Raw genomic sequence first — 21,448 nt, forward strand, 5'->3', positions numbered from 1 at the left:
CACACACACACACACACACACACACACACACACACACACACACACACTGGCAACATTAAAATTACTAAAAACAACAGGCCCACTCATTGCAGTTTAAGATTTCTTTGTGAGTCCCCCCCCCTCAGGATGTATAGTCAGAATACCACATTTGAAAGTAACTTAAAGCAGTTTTCCATTTGGTTTTACCACCAACTGGATAATCAGTTAGGTTTATTGCTTTCATGTATTTTTATTTAGTTTTGTTTATTGCATGTAAAGAAAGCATTTATATAGCTCTGGAGTTAAAACTGTTAAATTAGAGTACATTTGAAGAGGTCTTGTTACTCCATGCCATCCCTTCCACCTCTCTCCATTACCTAAAAATGTACATAAACATTTTTATTAGTTTTAGTTTATTTTTCCATTGCTTTTTGAAAATATAAGCAGATATGTACAGTATATGTATTCATATATCTCCTCCCAACCTGCCACTTCTTAGGTACTATTTTGCACTTGACTTTTCTTCATTTAACAGTAGTAATATCCTAAAGTTTGCTCCATAGTAGGGTATATACCTTTTTGTTGCTGCACAGTAAATACTCTGTTGAATAGATATACCAGAGCTAATTCAACTGGTCTCCTGTTGATGGACATCATGGTTCTACTCTTTTGCTATTACAAATAGTGCTGCAATAAATAGCTTTATGCAAATGTCATTTCTTATTTTGCTCATATTTTGTAGGATAGGATCTTAGAATGAGATTGCTGAGTCGGGGAATAAAATTACATTATATTTTGAGGGCAAAATATAATGTAATATTGCCAGTTATTGCCATATTCCTCTCTATAGGGTCTGTACCATTTTCTGTTCCCAGCTTTCTAAGAGAGCGCCTGTTTCCCCATAGCCTCATCAAAATATGTTATCAAGCTTTGGATTGTTGACAGTTAGGTAAGAAGTGGTATCTAAGATAGTGTCATTGTAAATATCTTTTCTCTCATTGTGAGTGAGGTTGAGCCAGGTTTAAGGGATATTGTATTTAGTCTTCTGTGAACCATGGAGGTGTATGTTTTGAAGCAATTCCCTGGATGATTCTGATGTGTACTCACTTAAGAACCGCTTACATAATGCCTGATGTTTCTTCTTTTGCTCGATATGAGAGGCTTAGAGCCACATTTGTGGTTTTCAGTGTTATTTGTGTAGGACGTGTGGCCACTGTATCTGATGTGTAACTTTCTTCCTGGTCTTGACCTTTGTGTGCGTTCTTAGTTGAAATAACAAAAACCTGATCTGACCGATTTGAACCAAAAAGAAATTTATTGAACAGCTAGCAGGTAGCTCACGGAATCACCAGAAGTCTAGAGAACCAATTGGAAAATAGATGTGGACCAGAGAAGTGCAAGTAGCCAAGGTAGTGCCGCTATTTTATTTATCATTTTGAGTATTAATTACTGTTCTCCTTTGAAATACAGTGATGCTCTTGGGAAACTGAACTTGGACCTATGCTAGACGGTACCAGAGTTTAGTGCCTTGCTTTTCTCCCTTCTTCTCTTCTCCTTGTCTTTACCTTTTTTTCATTTTGTTGATCTCATTTTTTTAAATACAAAGCACCTTAAAATCCACAATCTTACTGAATTAACAATACCTTTTGTAATAAATATTTACTGTTTTACCAGTTAAGACTGAGAATCAGAGTAAGTGCCTTCTGTTAGTAATAGGAAAGCAACCAAGATTTTTGGACTCCCAAGTTGTTGCTCCTTTTATTAGAGAACAGTGACCTCTGTATTTTCTTTCTTGCTTGCTTTCTTGCTTTCTTTTACTTTCCTTCCTTCCTTCCTTCCTTCCTTCCTTCCTTCCTTTCTCTCTTTCTGTCTTTGTATTGATATTTCTTTTACTTTTAAAATAATCAGTACCATGACTAAGGCCTTTCTGCTATTGCAGTCTGGCAGGTTATGGTCTGTAAACTGAGATACACTATTAGCTGAATTATTTTTATCCCTATTTCTGTTCATAACCCATACCTGATTGGCAATAATAAGAATATGAACATTGATCATGCAAAGCAGGAAAACTGTAACAGAAAAAAAATCGAAGAGAAAGCTACCTACCGTAATATGGTGTTACACTGGAGTGAAGCATACACATAAACATGATAGCACACAGAAGAGTACCATCTACAGTAGTTGAGATTTCAGGCTTTCTGCAGGAAAGGGTCAGAAACAAAGTGCAAGACATAAAAACAGACTTGAGATTGAAAAACTAATGGGCTGGTATATTCACATTTTTTAGCTATTGTGTCCTCTAGTACCTTACTATCATTTTTTAAATTAAATTGTGATCCTGTGTATCATCATATTTTGAGTCTTGTGAATTATGAATTTAACTTTATTCTTTTCAAATGCTCCAACATTTATGGAATAATCTGTCTTTTCCCATTGATGCCACAAATTTTCCCAAATGCCACCATTGTGATACACAAACATTCTGTTCTCTTCACTTATGTCCTTACGTCATAGTCAGACTATTTTAATACTTTCATTTTATAGTACTTTATTTCCATTGTATAGTACTTTAAAAAATATATTAGGAAAAATCTCTCATTACTTGGTATTTTAAAATATATCTTCACTATTCTTGAATTTTCTTTATCTTTCATTTGAATTTTAGTCTCCTTCCCTTTTCCTCTGCTGGTGTGCCCTCCCAAAAACTCCCTCAAAACCAATGTTAGTGTTTTTATTTAGATCATTTAAAAATAATATGTTAAATTAGAGATAATTGAAATCTTTCAGTGTAAAACTTCCAAATCCAGGAATATATTATGTCATTCCCTTCAAGTCTTTTATGTCCATCAGTGAAGTTTTATAGTTATCTTCATGTAGATCCTGTACGTTTATTAAGTTTATTACTAGATTTTTTTGAGGGGAGGTGTTACTGTGAGTGGGATTCTTAAATTCTTTCTCTTTACGTATACATATACACAAACAGGACTCTCTTTTTCTGATAGATTTTTGGTATTTATATAATCTTAAAGTAGAGGACATTTTGTGTATAACACCAAAGACAACTTATTAAATGGGAAAATGAAGTTTATCCCATTTATTTCACTAGAGTTCTTATTTGAATTAATAAGGTTATCTTTTATTTACTTAAAATTGTAGCATTTTAGTTATATATACATTTTTTTGCCAGCATATTATACATTTTTGTGAAATTAAAAATTGTATCTTTTAAAAATCACTTTCCTTACCTTGCCAACACCTAGTATTATTGAAGACTTTGCCAATAAAAGGTATACAGTGGATATATTTCGAATGTATCTGCAATTAACTCAGAGGAGTTAATACTATATAGTAATTAATAATAATGGAGTAATAGTTACCATTGGTGAGTGCCAGGCATTCATTGATGATAACAGTACTTTGCATGCCTTCACTCACTGATGCTAAGAATCAGATACTATTGTTCTCCTATATTTCAAATGAGAAAATTAAGGGTCAGAAAGAGTTAAACTATGAAACCAGATATGTCAAACCCAGTTCTTTTTTTTTTTAAGATTTTATTTTTTTAGAGTAGTTTTAGATTCACAGCAAAATTGAGAGGAAGGTACAGAGGTTTCCCATATATGCCTGCCCCCACACATGTGCAGCCTCCCCCATTATTAACATCACTCACTAGAGTGGTGCCTTCATTACAGTTGATGAACCTGGTTTTTCATTTAGTAATATGCACTTAAGTTTTCTCTAGGTTTTTCCATGGCTTGATAGCTTACTTCTTTTTAGTGCTGCATGATATTCCATCGTCTGAGTGCACCACAGTTTGTATTCATTTCACCTGTTGAAAGGACATCTTGGTTACTTTCAAGTTTTGGCAGTTATAAATGAAACTGCTATAAATATCCATGTGCAGTTTTTTTGTGTAGACATTGACATTGTCTTTTGCAGAGCAGGAATTTTTACCATTAATGAAGTATATTTTATCAGTTATTTCTTTCATGAATTGTCCCTTTGGTGTTGTATTTTAAAAAGCATCAACATAACCAAGGTTGGCTAGGTTTCCTCATCTTCTCTGGGTTTTGTAGTTTTGTGTTTTACATTTAAGTCTGTGGTGCATTTTGAGTTAATTATTGTGAAGGATGTTAGGTTTGTGCTTACATTAGTTTTTTTTTGCATTTGGATGTCCAGTTGTTCCAGCCCCATTTGTTGAAAAGACCATGCAGTACTACTTTCCCCTTCTTTTAGTGTATTGAAAGACTTGCATGTTTTGAGGAAATGACTCTAATTTAGAGTGAAGAATCTTGGAGGAATTTTTTGGGAGAGAGATGTCTGTGCCTTCTATGTCACTCCAGTGGTGTTGAACTTAGAGCAGTTTGAAACAGAGAAGGATGGGAGTAAGTTTTGCCAAGACCTTGAGTATAGTACTTTAGGCATAACATTGAATACTCTGTTTTATGTTGCCAGTCCTTAAATACAGTATTTTCCTTTGAGTCTCTCTTGCTGTTCTTCAGATGTTAATTGAAGACTCTAGGGCACCTGGGTAGCTTAGTAAGTTAAGCATCTGATTCTTGATTTCAGCTCAGGTCATGATCTCAGGATTGTGAGATGGATCAAGCCCTGCGTCAGGCTCCATGCTGGGCCTGGAGCCTGCTTAAGATTTTTTTCTCTCTCCCGCTTCTACCTCCCCCACCCTCTCTCTCTTTCTAAAAAAAAGAAAAATTAATTGAAGACTCTATTTCAAATACTCTTCTGCTGCTGCAGCATTTATCACTTCATATTTCAGTGATTTATTCATGTGACTATTTATGTTAATATTCTTTCATAGTAGAAGCCTACATTAGCTTATGATGATATCTTTAACATGTGGTACAGGTATGGCATGGAGTGGGCAGGGCATTCCCCTTTCTCAGACCCACAGTATTCATAGGTAATAGACTATAGAGGTTATCTTGATAAGTTGTTATTACTGCTTGGTAGTCAGTACTTTGCCCTGAAAATTTGTACTCCTTATTTGAATTAGTAGTTGCAAAAATTATTTAAAATTAATTGTTTAGCCTAAATTAAACAGGTCTTCCTCCAAATCAGTTAAATTTGATATAAAATTCACTTTGTGAAGCATTATGATTAACTTCCCAAATGACATTTTGAAATTAATGTTTTTATTTGAAAACACAAATACTTCCCCTTTTTTGGAAACCAACTTTCCTGGTAAAGCTTTTTTTTTTTTTTAAATTAAAGTTTATATAATTCAATAGGCAAGTGTGAAACACTACCTGGCAGAGAGGTTTGTATGTATGTTGAATCTGAAAATACTTAACTTTCTCTTGACGTTTGATGCAATTCAGTATTAAATTCAAATGGTTGGCAAGGATGTGGAGAAATTGGAACCCTTATTACCCTGCTGGTGGGAATGTAAAATGGTACCGCCACTTTGGAAAACAGTCTGGCATTATTCAACAGAGTTATCATATGACCCAACAGTTCCACTCCTAGGTGTATGCCAAGAGAAATGAAAACATAACATATGTCCACACAAAAACTTGTGCACAAATGTTGAGCAGTATTATGCACAATAGACAAAAAGTAGAAACAACCCAGATCTCTATCAACTGATGAATCAGTAAATAAAAAGTATATCCATACCAGTGGAAATATTATTTGTCAGTAAAAGGAATGAAGTACGTGATACATGTTACAACATCGATGAACCTTGAAAGCATGCTGAGTGAAAGAAGCCAGTCACAAAAGACCATATGTTGTGTGAATCCATTTCTATGAAATGTCTAGAATAGGCAGATCTATAGAGACAGAGAGTAATTGGTAGTTGCCTAGGGCTAAGGGGGGAGCAGCTAGAAGGAAATATGGTGACTGTGTGGGGTTTCTTTTTGGGGTGATGAATATGTTTTTAAGTTTCTTGTGGTGAGGGACACCTGGATGGCTCAGTCCTGGGATCAAGTCCTGCATTGGGCTCCTTGCTCAGTGGGGAGTCTGCTTCCCCCTCTGCCTGCCACTCGCCTGGTTGTGTGGTCTCTCTCTCGCCGACAAATAAATTAAAAATCTTTAAAAATAAATAAATACATAAATAAAGTTGCTTGTGGTGATGGTTGCACAACTGTGATATATTAAAACCATTGAACTGTACAGATTAAATGGGTGAATTGCATGGTATATGAATTATATTTCAGTAAAACTTAAAAATTCAAATGGTTCTCCGGCATTATCAATTGTTCTTTTGTATTGTTTCTTCACTTGCCAATGAAGAGAGTTTGAGTTGCCTAAGAAGCACAGTTCCATTTTTTTTTTTAAAGATTTTATTTATTTATTAGAGAGAGAGCAAGAGAGGGAGAAGCAAACTCCCCTCTGAGCAGGGAACCCGACTTAGGGCTCAGTCCCGGGACTCCAGGATCATGACCTGAGCCGAAGGCAGATGCTCAGTCGACTGAGCCACCCAGGCTCCCCCACAGTTCCATTTTTATTGATTTATTACTCAAAGCACTACTTTCTGTATATATTCACTAGTGATTATCATGTTTCTGTTAGTTTCTAGTGCCAAACTAAAAAGAAAAAAGAACTGGTTTGGAACAGCAATATATACAGAAGTAGTTGTAGATGGAGAAATTAAGAAAACAGCAAAATCCAGTAGTTCTTCTAATCCAAAATGGGATGAACAGCTAACCGTGTAAGTACCTTATATAGAAAATGCAAAATTTCCAAAAGGGGGAGTATGCTTCTTAGAATGCTTTTGTGGTGGTTCTGTTGTTGTAGTTGTAGGATAATTTCAAAGTAAGTAGTGTTATTTTCCAATGTGAATAGACAGTTTTAAGTATGAAAAGGTTTTTGGTTAATTTTGTTTTCTTTAGAGAGGAAGCATAGTAATTCTTGCTTTTTGCTTTATTAACTGAATTATTCCATACAGCTGTATTTTCTGTTATTGTCTTGTAAAAATAAATAAGACAGAAAATCACTGTTAATTTTGTCCTTTCTGAAACATAAATTTGTGTATAGTAAAATTATTATAAATAACACCAACAGTTCTCTTAAATATTTAGGAGTTTGTTCAAATAGAACTAGTGTTATTGTGAAATCTCAACAAGACTCTGTTGCTGGTGTTTTGGTTTGGTAATTACAAGAATTCTTATCTAGTTAGTAAAGTCCTATGTACTTGAAGGGAAGTAATTGTTTTTATTTATAATTCAGATAATTTACTGTTCCCATACAATATTTTTTCTCAAAACTGAATTCATGGCTTTTTAAAAATTATTGAAGTAAATGTATACTCCTGTATTTTTGTTATAATTTTACCCTTACAGAAATGTGACCCCACAGACTACATTGGAATTTCGAGTTTGGAGTCATTATACTTTAAAAGCCGATGCTTTATTAGGAAGAGCAACAATAGATCTGAAACAAGCTCTGTTAATACACAATAGAAAATGTAAGTTCTAATCTTTGTTTCCTTAAAAATTTATTGTAGATACTTTTCAAAGTATCCTGACGTCCAAAAGCAAAAATAGTTTTGTATTTACAAAAGAGAACTTTAGTTATTGCCTGTGATTGCTTTTAAGTTTGTGGTGCTGTATGAAATAGGAAATACATACTCTGGCCTTTCGCCATCTAACAGATTTACAAAATGATCTCAGTCACCCATGAGTACCGTGTTATCAGTGATCATCAGTGATCATCAGTGATTTATTATTTGCTTATTATATACTTTAAAACTTGAAAAAATGATAATCTGAGCCTACTCTAACTTGGTTGATAATTTGTACAAAATAAATTCTGACTCTTAAATTTTCTTATTATATAACTAGTTCATTAAGAAAATACAGAGAATAAACAAAATTACAGAGGAAAATAATTTGTAATTCTGCTATCCCAGGATAACGATTCCTAATAACTTGGTCTCTTGTCTCTTTCCTGTTCATAGATAAAAACATATTTTTTTCTTTGTATCTACTGGTTTATCCCCTTCTTTTTTTCATTTAACAATTTAATATGAATATGTTTCCATGATATTACATTTTTCTAGCCTGGGTAAGATGGTTTAAGCTTCAGTTATTTGTAAATCTCCTATCATTGTATGCAAAAATCAGGGGTATACCTATTTTTATAATTCTGGGGTGAGAGTTCATTGTTTTTAGCAAATTTTCAAAATATTATGTGATCCAGAGATTAAAAGCCAGAGTTCTAGTTTATGATTCAACTAATCTCATATTATTTGACATTTAGGCAGTTTCACTCAAGCCAGTGCCTGTGTTCATCTTATTTCCTTAGAAATTTTCTCATTCCTAAAAGATATGCTGAGTTACAGGTTAAAATGCTAATGTTTTAAATAGTAAGTTGATTTTCAAATTTTTTTTTCTGTTTTTAACAAAAGTCCACTTACAACTTAAAAATCTGTTTTTGATTTTTTTTGGACATAAGGAGTTATGGGTCAAGAAAATGTGAAAGCCATACTAATTTTTATGTACACAGTTTTTTAAAAAATATATTCTTTTGAAGCAGTGAAAGTTTAATTCTCTGCTATGCCATGGCTTTTGTTCATGCAATTCATCTTGGTTATAGATATGAGGCCTTATAAGTGTATAATACCTTTTCTGGTCTGATGGTGGTTATATTTCTACTTCTTTCTTGGCTATATAGCATTATTGGTGTAAATACATAATACCTCAGTAACTTCTGTTATTTCAGAATTAAATCTTTGGTTTAGCCAGTTTATATGCTATTTCTGCACTGGATTAAGCATTTGCATGAGATCTCTTTTTTTTGTAGAAGTATAGCTGACACAAAATATTACATTAATTTTAAGTGTACATATAGTGATTTAACAAGTCTGTACATCATGCTGTACTCACCACAAGTGTGTTACCATCTATCACCATGCAATGCCATTATAATACCGCTGACTATTATTCCCCGTGCTGTACTTTTTTGCCCTGCCTTATTCATTCCATAACTGGGAGCCTGTGCCTCCTGTTCTCATTCACTCATTTTGCCCATCCCCATCCCTTCCCCTCTGGCAACTATCAGTTTGTTCTCTGTATTTATGGGTCTGTTTCTCCTTTTTTTATTTGTTTTATGTAAGTGAAATCATATGATGTTTCTTTCTTTGACATGTTTCACTTAGCATACTAACCTGTAGGTCTATCCTTGTTGTCACAGATGGCAAGATCTCATTCTTTTTTATAGCTGAGTAATATTCTGTTGTTTATATACCACATTTTCTTTATCCATTCGTTTGTTGATGGACACAGGTTGTTTCCATATCTTGGCTGTTGCAAATAATACTTCAGTAAACATAAGGGTGCATGTATCTTTTTGAGTTAATGTTTTTGTTTTCTTTGGTTAAATACCCAGTAGTAGTATTACTGGATCATATGGTAATTCTATTTTTAATTTTTTGATGAACCTCCATACTGTTTTCCACAGCGGCTGCATCAGTTTACGTTCCCACAGCAGTACACAAGAGTTCCTCTTTCTCCACATCCTTGCAACACTTGTTATTTCTTGTTGTTTTTGAAGCTGTTTGACAGGCTGAGGTGATATCTCATTGTGGTTTTGCTTTGTATTTTCCTGATGACTAGTGATATTGAGCATCTTTACATATGTCTGTTGGCTATCTGTACATTTTCTTTGGAAAAATGCCTATTTAGGTCCTCTGCCCATTTTAAATCAGATTATTTGGGATTTTTAGGTGTTAAGTTGTGTAAGTTAATGTGTATTGGATATCAATCCCTCATTGGATATATCATTTGCAAATATCTTCTCCCATTTGGTAGATTGTTTTGTTGACTATTTCTTTGCTATGCAAAAGGTTTTTATTTTGGTGGTAATCCCAGTAGTTTACTTCTGCTTTTGTTTCCTTTGCCTAGAAAAATATTGCTAAGGCCATTGTCAAAGCAATTATTGCCTATGTTTTCTTCTGGGAGTTTTATGGTCTCAGGTATCACATTTAGGTCTTTAATTCATTTTGAGTTTATTTTTGTGTGTGGTATAAGAAAGTAGTTTAGTTTCATTCTTATGCATGGAGTAGTCCAGTTTTTGCAGCACCATTTATTGAAGAGACTGTCTTTTCCCCTATACATTCTTGCCTCCTTGGTCATAGATTAATTAATTGACCATATAAGAATGGGTTTATTTCTGTGCTCTCTATTCTGTTCCATTGATCTGTGTGTCTGTTTTTGTGCCAGAGCCATACTGTTTTGCTTATAGATGTGTAGTATATCTTGAAGTCTGTGATTATGGTACCTCTGCTTTGTTCTTCTTTTTCAAGATTGCTTTGGCTGTTTGGGGTCTTTTGTGGTTCCATACAAATTTTAGGGATATTTGTTTTAGTTCTGTGAAAATACTATTGATATTTGAATAGGGATTGCATTAAATCTCTAGATTGCTTTGGGTAGTAGGGATATTTTAACAATATTAATTCTTCCAGTCCATGAGCATGGTATATCTTTCCGTTTGTGTCATTTTCAATTCTTTCATCAGTGTTTTATAGTTTTCACAGTATCAGTCTTTTTACCTTCTTGGTTGAATTTATTCCTAGATATTTTATTATTTTGGTGCAGTTGTAAATGGAATTGTTTTCCTAATGTCTCTTTCTGCTACTTCATTATTAGTGTATAGAAGTGCAACAGATTTCTCTATAATAGTTTTATATCCTACAACTGTACTGCATTCATTTACTAGTTCTGATAGTTTTTTGGTGGAGTCTTTAGGGTTTTCTGTGTGTAATATCATGTCACCTGCACATAGTGACAATTTAGCTTCTTTCTTACCATTTTGGATACCTTTTCTTTTCTTTTTTTTCCTTGTCTGATTGCTGTAGCAAGGATTTTAAATACTATATTGAATAAAAGTGGCAAGAGTGGACATCCTTGTCTTGTTCCTGATCTTATTGGAAAAGCTCTCAGTTTTTCACCATTGAGTATGATGTCAGGTGGATTTTTCATATTTGGCCTTTATTATATTGAGGTACGTTCCCTTTAAACCCACTTTGTTTAGTTTTTATTAATGTATGTTGAATTTTGTCATACGCTTTTTCTACATCTATTGAGATGATCATATGATTTTTATGTTTCATTTTGTTAATGTGGTGTATCACATTGATTGATTTGTGAATATTGAACCATCCCTACATACCTGGAATAAATTCCTACATACCTGGAATAAATCACCACTTGATAGTGGTGAATGATCCCTTTAATGTTTTTTTGAATGCAGTTTGCTAATATTTTGTTGAGGATTTTTGCATCTGTGTTCATCAGGGATATTGGCCTGTTGTTTTCTTTTTTCATAGTGTCTTTGGTTTTGGTGTGAGGGTAATTCTAGCCTTGTGGAATGAATTTGTAAGTTTTCCCTCCTCTTCTGTTTTTTGGCATAGTTTCAGGAGAATAGGTATTAACTCTTCTTTAAATGTTTGATAGAGTTCACCTATGAATCCATCTGGTTCTTGACTTTGCTTATTGGGAGTTTTTTGATTACCAGTTCAATTTCGGTACTAGTAATGGCTTTGTTCTGATTTTGTTTCTTCCTGGTTTACTTTTGGAAGATTGTGTTTCTAGGAATTTAACCATTTCTTCTAGGTTGTCTAATTTGTTGGCATATAATTTTTTTAGTAGTCTCTTATAATCCTATGTATTTTTGTGGTGTTGGTTGTTACTTGTCTTCCATTTGTGATTTTACTCTTTTTTTCCCCCGATGAGGCTGGCAATTTTGTTTTATCTTTTCAAAGAACCAGCACTTGGTTTTATTGATCTTTTCTGTTTTTGTTTTGTTTTGTTTTGTTCTTTTAGTCTCTATTTTAATGTATTTCTGCTCTAATTTAATTATTTTCTTTCTTCTGCTAACTTTGTGGTTTGTTACTCTTTTTCTAGTTCCTTTAAATGTAAAGATAGATGGTTTATTTGAGATTTTTCTTGCTTCTTGAGGGACCTGTATTGCTATAAATTTCCCTTCTAGAACTGCTTTTGCTGTATCCCAGAACTTGTACTGACTGTTCTGTTTTCATTTTCATTTGTCTCCGTGTATTTTTTGATTTCCTCTTTGATTTCTTCATTGAGCCATTGGTTGGTTGTATAATAGCATGTTGCTTAGCCTCCACGGTTTTTTTGTTTTGTTTCAGGTTTGTTTGTTTGTTTTTGTAATTGATTTCTACTTTTGTACTATTGTTAAAAAGATGCATGATGTGGTTTCAGTCTTATTAAATTTATTGAGGCTTGTTTTGTGGCCTAACATGATCTATCCTGGAGAATGTTCCATATATACTTGAAAAGAATGTATATTGTTACTTTTGAATAGAATATTCTGTATATATCTGTTCAGTCCATTAGAATTGATGGACTGATGTGTCCTTTGAATACTGTTTTACTGGTTTTCTGCCTGGATGATCGACCCATTGATGTAAATGGAGTATTAAAGTTCCCTACTATAATTGTATTACTGTCAGTTTTTCCCTTATGTTTATTAATATTTGCTTTATGTATTTGGCTGTTCCAGTTTTGGGTGCATAGGTATTTATAGTAGTTATATCCTTTTGTTGGATTGTTCCCTTTTTCATTATGTAATGTCCTTCTTTGCCTCTTTCACAGACTTTGTTTTAAAGTCTGTTTTGTCTGATATAAGCACTGCTACCTTGGCTTTTTCTTTCACTTCCATTTGCATGGAATATTTTTTTTCATCCTTTCACTTTCAGTCTACACGTCTTTAGGTCTGAAGTAAGTCTCTTCAGCAGCATATACATGGGTCTTGTTTTTAATCCATTCTGTCACCTTGTTTCTTTTGATTGGAATACTTAGGCCATTTACATTTAAAGCAGTTATTGATAGGTATGTTTTTATTGCCATTTTGTTAATTGTTTTCTGATTGTTTTTATAGTTTTTCTCTGTTCCTTTCTTTTGTAGCTCTCTTTCTTTGTGATTGATGACTTTCTTTAGGTTATGCTTGGCTTTCTTCCTCTCAATTTTTTGTGTAGCTATTAGTTTTTGGGTTTGTGGTTACTGTGAAGTTCATATATAAGATCTTAAGTATATAGCAGTCTGTATATTAAATTGATGGTCACTTATGTTCAAACACATTCTAAAAGAACTTCTTTTTTAATCCTCGCCTCCATATTTTATGTATATATTGTCATAATTTACTTACTTGTAATTATGGTCTTGTCTTTTCCATTTAAAGAAGTCCCTTTAACATTTCTTATTAGGCCAGTTCAGTGGTGATAAACTCTTTAACTTTTGTTTATCTGGGAAACCCTTCTATTGTGATTAATAACCTTGCCACGTACAGTATTCTTGTTTGTAGGGTTTTTTTTCTTTCAGCACTTTGAATATATCATGCCACTCTCTTCTGGTCTGCAAAATGTCTTCTGAAAAATCATCTGATAGCCTTGTGGCTTTTCTTGCATACATTGCTAGTTGCTTCTCTCTGCTTTTAAATTTTTTTCTTTATCTTTGATCTTTGATATGTTAATTATTATGTTGTGGTGTGGACCCTCTTGGGTCATCTTCTTTGGAACTCTCTGTGCTTCCTGAACCTTGATGTCTATTTCCTTCCTCAGGTTAGGGAAGTTTTCAGCTATTATTTCTCAAATGAGTTTTCTGTCACTTTCTCCCCTTCTCCTGGGACTTCTGTAATGTAAATGCTTGTTTGCTTGATGTTGTCCAAGAGATCCCATAACTTATCCTCATTTTCAAACAATTCTTTTCTTTTTGCTGTTTAGCATGGGTGCTATTACCCTTCCTTCCATATCATTGATTCATTCTTCTGCATTATCTAATCTGTTTATTCTCTCTAGTGTATTTTTGTTTTTTGTATTCTTCAACCCAGATTGATATTTTCTGTGTCTTTGTTGAAGTTTTCAGTAAGTTCATCCACTTTTCTCTCCAATCCAGTGAACATCTTTATGACCATTATTTTGAACTCGTTATAGGGTAGATTGGTTGTCTCCATTTCATTTAGTTTTCTTCTGACGTTTATTCTCATTCTTTTTTAGAGCATATTCCTTTGTCTCCTCATTTTACTAACCTTCTGTTTGTTTCTATGAATTAGGCAATATAGTTGCCTCTCCTAAACTTGAAGGAGTGGTCTTGTGTTTGGCTACGTATGGCACCTCTTTTTTCGTACACATAATTATTTCTCCTAACTTACAACCCAGAGATAATTACTACTAACAGTTTGCTGAATTTTGTTTGTGTGTATTTAACAATTGGGACTTTATTCAGTTTTATATTCTGCTTAGCTCTCTTAATATTACGTGCATTTCCCTGTATCATTCAGTGGTATTCTTTGCAAGCTAATTTAGTAATTTCATATTTTATCATATACTGTAATTTATTTAACCATGCTTCTGTCATTGCTATCTAGATTGTTTCCAATTTTGTTATATTAGACTGCATTGAACCTTCATATAAAGATTATAATTATCCTCCCTACAAAGATTATGATATTTATCTGCCAAAATAATTTTGTAGGAAGGTCAGAATGTCAATATTCTTTGAAAGGAAACTAGTATAAATTGTATAAACTTGAAGTTATCTCTTATAATTTAATTGAGCAGAATATGCTCAGAGGAAAAATAAAATTTTGTAAACATGCATACATTTCTGAAGTTGACAGCTTCAGAAATGGTAGTAGTAGTATCCTATACACCCTAGGCAGTCCATCATTTATTTATTTATGTATTTATTTTATTTATTTAATAATTGAAAGGTATATTAATTTGCCAGGGCTGCCATACTCAAATACCAAAGACTGGATGTCTTAAATAACGGAAGTGTACTTTCTCACAATTCTGGCAGCTAGAAGGCTGAAATCAAGGTATCAACAGGGTTGGTTTCTTCTGAGGACGTCTCTCTTTGGCTTATAGATGGCCATCTTCTTATATCTTCACATTGTCTTCCCTCTGTGCATATGTCTGTATCAGAATTTCCTCCTCTTAAAGGACACCAGTCATTATTGGATGAGAGGCACCTCATTTTAATTTAATTACCTTTTTAAAGATGCTATTTCCAAATAGAGTCATCTTCTGAGGTACCAGGGGTTAGGACTTAAACATACGAATTTGTGGGGGCAGAACATAACTCAGTCTATAACAGAAGTTAAGTAAATTATTTTTTAAAGTTAAAGCTTGTGAACATAGTGCTTTCAAGGTAAAAGAACCCTATGGGCATTAATCCCAATGACTCATTTTATTTATTAAGTAACTTTTAATGTAAGAGGCTTGCTCAAGAACAGAAGTTTTGACTAGAACACTGGTTTTTTCTGATCCTTAGCTTTTAATTTTCATTAGAATAATAGAAAGTTAATGTAGTTCTAGATAGCCTTGTAGGATTTAAAAATACACTCATAGGGGCACGTGGGTGGCTTAGTCGTTAAGTGTCTGCCTTCAGCTCAGGTCATGATCCCGGAGTCCTGGGATTGAGCCCCGCATCGAGCTCCCTGCTCAGTGGGGAGCCTGCTTCTCCCTCTCCCACTCCTCCTGCTTGTGTTCCCTCTCTCTCTGTGTCTCTGTCAAATAAATAAATAAATAAATAAATAAATACAAATAAATAAACAAATAAATAAACAAATAAACAAATAAACAAATAAACAAATAAACAAACAAACAAACAAAAAAAAATACACTCATAATTGATAAAATTCTTGGGTGTCTTTGGTTTAGCTTGTTGGCTTGGCACTTGGACATTGTCCCTCTTCAAATTTATGAGACTAATTTCTTCCTGTACTTAAGGCCCTTACATATTCTTCTCATAAATTCATGTTTTTCTGTCCCTTTTCCTGATATATTTGAGGTAAGAGTGGAGGCTTAATTCATTTCAATAGGTATATCTCCCAATTTTGATGATACTTTTTTGGCCTTCATGGTATAATATGAGTTGTTATAGCCTTAAATAAAACCCACAACTAAACCAACCTAAAATCATCTTATATTTTCCCCAAAAATATCCAACAGCAGCTTACTAGGGAAATTCTTTCATTACTTCACATTTAAATCCCTGCAAGCCTTCTAGTCCTTAACCTTCATTTCTTTTTTCTTGTCATAACCTAGTTGGATAATGACCATAGCTTTTGCTCATGCAATCCTCTGATAGATATATTGTCTCAGAAGTTATGTAGGTTTAAGTCCTCATTTGCACTCCAACCTTTAGTTATGTTTTCAGATAATTTGAATGCCATTCTAAATTATGGAAGTTATCTAATTGGCTCTGCAGAGATATGTGGTATGTCATCAGCCTTGGATACTGATATCTGAGATCTCTCAATCCCACTGTTTCTTAACTGCAAAGGAAAAATCCCTCTATTATTAAAAATAAACAAAACCTGATAGTAGTTAAAATGGTAAGGACAGATTCTAATCAGTAATATACTCTTGCAGTAAGGAAGAGGGTCCAGCTTGAAATGAACTCAGTTTGTATTTGTATAGAGGTAACTGGGCATTTCAAAGGGAGAATGAGGAAGTAGAGAGGTGGGTGGGTGTGGGTGGAAGCTAAGTAGAGTCAGGGAAGTGAAAAATGACAACGGGTTTATTGGTATGAATGTGATTAGGCCAGTTTTTTCTGCTCGTTAGAATTCTGTTCTCCCAGTTGGACCGTGAGTCCTAGGCCCTATCCTTCCGGATGATTACATTTCTGAGGAGTGGCTGTCAGGTTCTGACAAAGACACTCCCAAGTTATAGGAGACAACATATACAGTTGACCCATGAACAGCACAGGTTTGGATGGTGCGGGTCCCCTTATATTTTTTTGAATTTTTTACACTACAATACCATAAGTACATTTTCTCTTCTTTATGGTTTTCTTTTCTTTTTAAGATTTTATTTGTTTATTTGACAGAGAGATACAACGAGAGAGGGAACACAAACAGGGGGAGTGGGAGAGGGAGAGCAGGCTTCCCGCTGAGCAGGGAGCCCAGTGTGGGTCTCAATCCCAGGACCCTGGGATCATGAACCAAGCTGAAGGCAGACACTTAACACCTGAGCCACCCAGGCGCCCTTCTTTATGGTTTTCTTAGTTACATTTTTCTTTTCTCTAGCTTAATTTATTGTAAGAATACAATATATAATATGTATAGCATTTTATTTATTTATATTTAAAGATTTTATTTGTTTGACAGAGCACAAGCAGAGGGAGAGAGAGGGAGAAGCAGGCTCCCTGCTGAGCCAGGATCCCAATGTGGGGCTCGATCCCACGACCCTGGGATCATGACCCGGGCCAAAGGCAGCCACTTAACCGACTGAGCCACCCAGGCGTCCCTACATAGAGCATTTTAAATATGTGTTCACTGACTGTTTCTGTTATTAGTAAGGCTTCTGGTTATCTGTAGGCTATTAATAATTAAATTTGAGGGGAGTCAAAAGTTACAGGGGGATTTTCAACTGCACTGGGAGTCAGTGCCCCTGAACCCTGCATTGTTCAAGGGTCAACTGTACATCTCAAAGGAGAGAGGAAGGATATTCACCATTTTAAGCCCTTTTTAGAAAATGCTCTAAGATAGGGTAGCAGTCAGGGTCCTCTCACAGGTGTAAACAGAACAAACATTAAATTTTTTTTAGCAGCCCTGAATCTTCTCAGGTAGACACTTTAAGTGGGGCTACGATCATTCTTGAGTTGTTAGAACTCTGTGTGTGTTCAAGTTTTTTAATGTGGAGGGGCAGGTAGTGGATGAGATCATTTGTGCTGAGCATTTGCAGTTTTTATAGGCCAAGGTTGAGGCCTAGTCAAGAAGATGGCTCAGAGGAGCCTGACTAGAGTTTAAGGAGAGAATCTTTATCACCATTCATGAAAAGTGAAAGAGTGTATAGCTAATACCCACATCAGAGTGTATATAGAACTTCATTTTGTATTTCAGTTTTGAGACTAACAGAGCTATTTTAAACACCTGAGAGAAGAGTCAGATGGCTGCCACTCAAACACTGGGGATTACACTGGGTTTTTTTTTTTATGGTGTTAGTAGAACCAAGAACTTAGCTTTTGTTGAGGAAAACATTTTGAAATCCATTAAGTTCACTTGAAATTGAATTATGTCCCAAGTGATTTACAGTAATCAGATAATTTGAAAATTATCCCTTTATATCAAATGGTAGGGAAACACAGCAGAGAAATGTGTCATTTATGACAGAGAACAGAACATAAGTCAAATTTAATTTTATTTGAAAGTTTGCTTTAGTCTTACTTAGCTAATACTAATTTGTTTAGTTTGCTAAGTCTTTTTTTTTTTTTTTTTTTTAGTTTGCTAAGTCTTAAGTTCTTTTTTTAAATTCACTTAGTATCAGCATAGACTAAAATATGTTAAAACCAAGCTTTTGAACAAATAGTATTCTCATACCCAGTGATATAAATGCATTTCTATTCTTCAGAAAGATTTTCAGGATTGAAATTACTAGGTCAGAGGGAATGAGCAGTTTGAAGCCTCCGGCTATGCATAGCTGTCTCATTGCCTTCCTGAAACATTACTCTAATTTGTACACACAAGGAAACATATGAGGGCGCCCATTTGTAAATATTTGCCATACTAATAGATTTTAAAAATGAAGATTGTTTTTATCAAAGTATTTCTTTAATAATTAAAAAAGCCACATTTATTGATCATTCATATTTCATCATTTGTGACTGTCTTAATTCTTTGTACATTTTTTTATTGGTTGTTCCTTGTTTTCTCACTGATTTATAAGAGCTCTTTTTTCTCCCAGTTATTCATTTGCCACTTTTTTATTAAGTTTTGGTTGATAGTTTAAGATTATTCTGTCATTAAAGTTTATCCAGCTTCCATTTTTTATGCTCAGAGTATGTTTTTCAGTCCCTATATTTCATTTATCTACTTCTTCTTACACATTCATTACTTTATTTTTAATTTCTTTTTTAAATTCTTATTAATTTTGTTACATGCTAGGAGATGGGCACTTTGTGGGTTAGTGCATGTTGACTCGTAGTGTGATATAATGGAAAGACCTGGGATTTCGAACACCTGGTTATTCTTGGGACTGTTATAACTTGTAACCCAATACAAGTTTGTTTTGTTTCTAAAATTCTGTTATAATCATACATATCTGTATGTTGGCCAGCCTCAAAAACTGCCCCAAGCATTCCTACCTTCTGGTGTTTGCACCTTGTGTGGTCCCTCCCACATTGAATCAGAGATGGTCTGTGACAGAATACAATAGAGAAGTAATGGTATGGGACCTCCAAGACTTGGTCATAAAAGACATTTCAGCATTTGCCTTGGTCTCTTGGATTATGTGCTCAGAAGTTAACATTGTGAGGACTCAAGAAGCCCTGTAGAAACACCTAAATGGAGAGGAGCTGAGGCCTCTTCTCAGCTCTCAGCACCAGCTTATTAGCTGTGTGTATGAGCCACTATTTAAGCAGATTTTCTAGCGCCTCTCAAATTTCTAGCCCACAGAAACTGAGCAGTAATAAATGATTATTGTTATTTTTAGTGACTAAACTTTAGGATAATTTGTTACTTAGCGGTAGATAATATAGTGTACAAGCAGTTTTTTAAAATGGCTTCAGAATATGACTGAGTTATCTAAATATGTGAAACACCTTAAAAACAAAATTTTTGAAGATTTTATTTTCTGTAGAGGAAGAAAGAGTGTATGTTTTTGACAGATTGATGATAGAAGGATAAATCATCTAGTCATATACCTAATTTCACAGAGGCTCAGATTGTTCTGTTGCCCTATTAAAACTAAGAAAGAATGTCTAAGAGGAAAGAAAAATCAGATTATAAATTAAAAGTTGTAAAATTATAAGTTTCCTGAGGACAGTCCTATCTTAATAATTTATTTTAAACTTTAAGCACCTACCTTCTGTCAGGTACTGAGGATACATCACTAAATTAAATGGACACTATTTCTGCTCTTTTGGAGACTTCAGTTTAGTTGGGGAGGTCAGGTCCCTTCCACCTCCCAAAAAATTCTGGGGATAAGTCTGTTAAATAAGTGGAGTAATGGTAGGGAGGTTTACTTTAGGCTGGTCAGTGTTTATTCTGCTTTCTCAGTATAGTATCTGGTACACATTAGGCATTTATATACTGAATAGATGAATATGTCTGAGTTGGTTTGTTTATACTGTTAGAATAAAACTGTCATTCCCCCTGCCAGTGTACATACATGCACATGTAGATAGGAATTATTTATGTGATAGTCCTCCCAATTTTATATGACTCAGAAAGGTTATATCCCAATTTTCCATGTTCAGAATTGTGAAACACTAGATGCTGTAAACAACCTCCTGCTGCAGAGCAATTATGTCCCAGATAGAACACATTTTTGTGACAGTAACAATTTTTGCAAAGAGGCAAAGTGGTTTTCAAGGCCCCCTTCTTCCAAAAAAATAAAAAATAAAGGCAAGGAAAATCTTACAAACTGGAGTTAGAACAGTGGATGATGCTGATAGCAGTTTTCAGGATACTGAGCTTTTGGCTAACCACATGGGGGGCTGAGCTTGGACTCCTGTAGTCTAGACCCTTGGGGGTGCCCTCACACCACTGACAGAATTAGAAATACACCCTGACTGTACTAAACCCCAAAGATTACTCTTAGTCTAATATCAGAGAATGAACTCATCATCAAAGATTATAAATTATAAGAAGAAGCCATTGTAAACAGGGGTTGGTACATGTTTCCTGTAAATGGCCACGATAGTAAATATTTAAGCTTTGCAGGTCATATAGTCTTGTCGTTTGTATTCAGCTCTTCCATCGTAGTGGGAAAGCAGCCATAGAAGATACGTAAATGAATGAATATGACTGTGTTCAAATAAAACTATTCACAAAAACAGGTAAGAGGCCAGATTTGCCCTGCAACCACAGTTTGCTAGCCCCTGCAATAGAGTATGGAGTAGAAGAGATATTTTAAGAGTTAATGGCTGTGTTTGAATACTGATGAAAAATAAATTCTTAGGTCCATTATATCCCAAGCAAGATGCTAAAGAGAAAGTCATGCTTTCATCAAGTGAAATGCATGACACCAAAGACCAAAAAAACAGCTATAGAGAAAAAGATCATGTGAATGGATTTATAAATTAGAATTGCAGAATTAGCAGTAATAGAAGAAGATAGTGGGAAAAGTATCCTCAAAGAGTTGAGAGATTATCATCAATATAAAATAGTGTGCTCAACAGATCTTTTGAAATGAGAATGCAGACATTTACAGATTAAAAAAATGAGAGAAAATACCACCAAGAAACTTACATTAAAGGGATTTTGGAAAGGTTATTCTTTAAGAATCTACTCAAGCTAAATATTTTAGGAGCAAGAACTAAATCTCCACATTCCAGATACTTTAAATAGAGAGTGATGACAAAAATGAAATAGAATGGTAGTCAGTGTAGTTTTCTTCAGATATAGATTATTAGAATCTAGGTAAAGCTGAAATTCATGCTTTTGTAGGTTTTTTTCATACTTTTGTATTTTGCCTAGTCTCTAATTGTTTTTGTGATGTGGAGTGGAAATGAGGTTTATGATGGTATTAAGTTTGGGG

The 21,448-nt window shown here is 34.3% G+C and overlaps 1 protein-coding gene and 1 long non-coding RNA gene across 4 annotated transcripts in view; one reads left to right on the forward strand and one right to left on the reverse strand.

Annotated features, from left to right (window-relative positions):
• The window catches only part of WWP1 (WW domain containing E3 ubiquitin protein ligase 1), a 109,657-nt gene that overhangs the window by 32,074 nt on the left and 56,135 nt on the right, over positions 1-21,448 (forward strand). For both annotated transcript variants that reach the window (XM_025870795.2, XM_025870797.2), the window contains exons 4-5: positions 6,511-6,649; positions 7,281-7,405. In XM_025870795.2, the coding sequence (XP_025726580.1) occupies positions 6,511-6,649; positions 7,281-7,405 (264 nt within the window). The remainder of the gene's footprint in view (positions 1-6,510; positions 6,650-7,280; positions 7,406-21,448) is intronic.
• Positions 1-21,448, reverse strand: part of LOC141372810 (uncharacterized) — a 28,586-nt gene that overhangs the window by 580 nt on the left and 6,558 nt on the right. For both annotated transcript variants that reach the window (XR_012378249.1, XR_012378250.1), the window contains exons 3-5: positions 3,747-3,808; positions 3,357-3,444; positions 2,086-2,177 (exon numbers count right to left, since the gene is read on the reverse strand). This is a non-coding gene — a long non-coding RNA (uncharacterized lncRNA). The remainder of the gene's footprint in view (positions 1-2,085; positions 2,178-3,356; positions 3,445-3,746; positions 3,809-21,448) is intronic.

The sequence above is a fragment of the Callorhinus ursinus genome, unplaced genomic scaffold, assembly GCF_003265705.2.
Source record: "Callorhinus ursinus isolate GAN/ISIS: 27379988/994484 unplaced genomic scaffold, GSC_fseal_2.0 scaffold5, whole genome shotgun sequence".
NCBI lineage: Eukaryota > Metazoa > Chordata > Mammalia > Carnivora > Otariidae > Callorhinus > Callorhinus ursinus.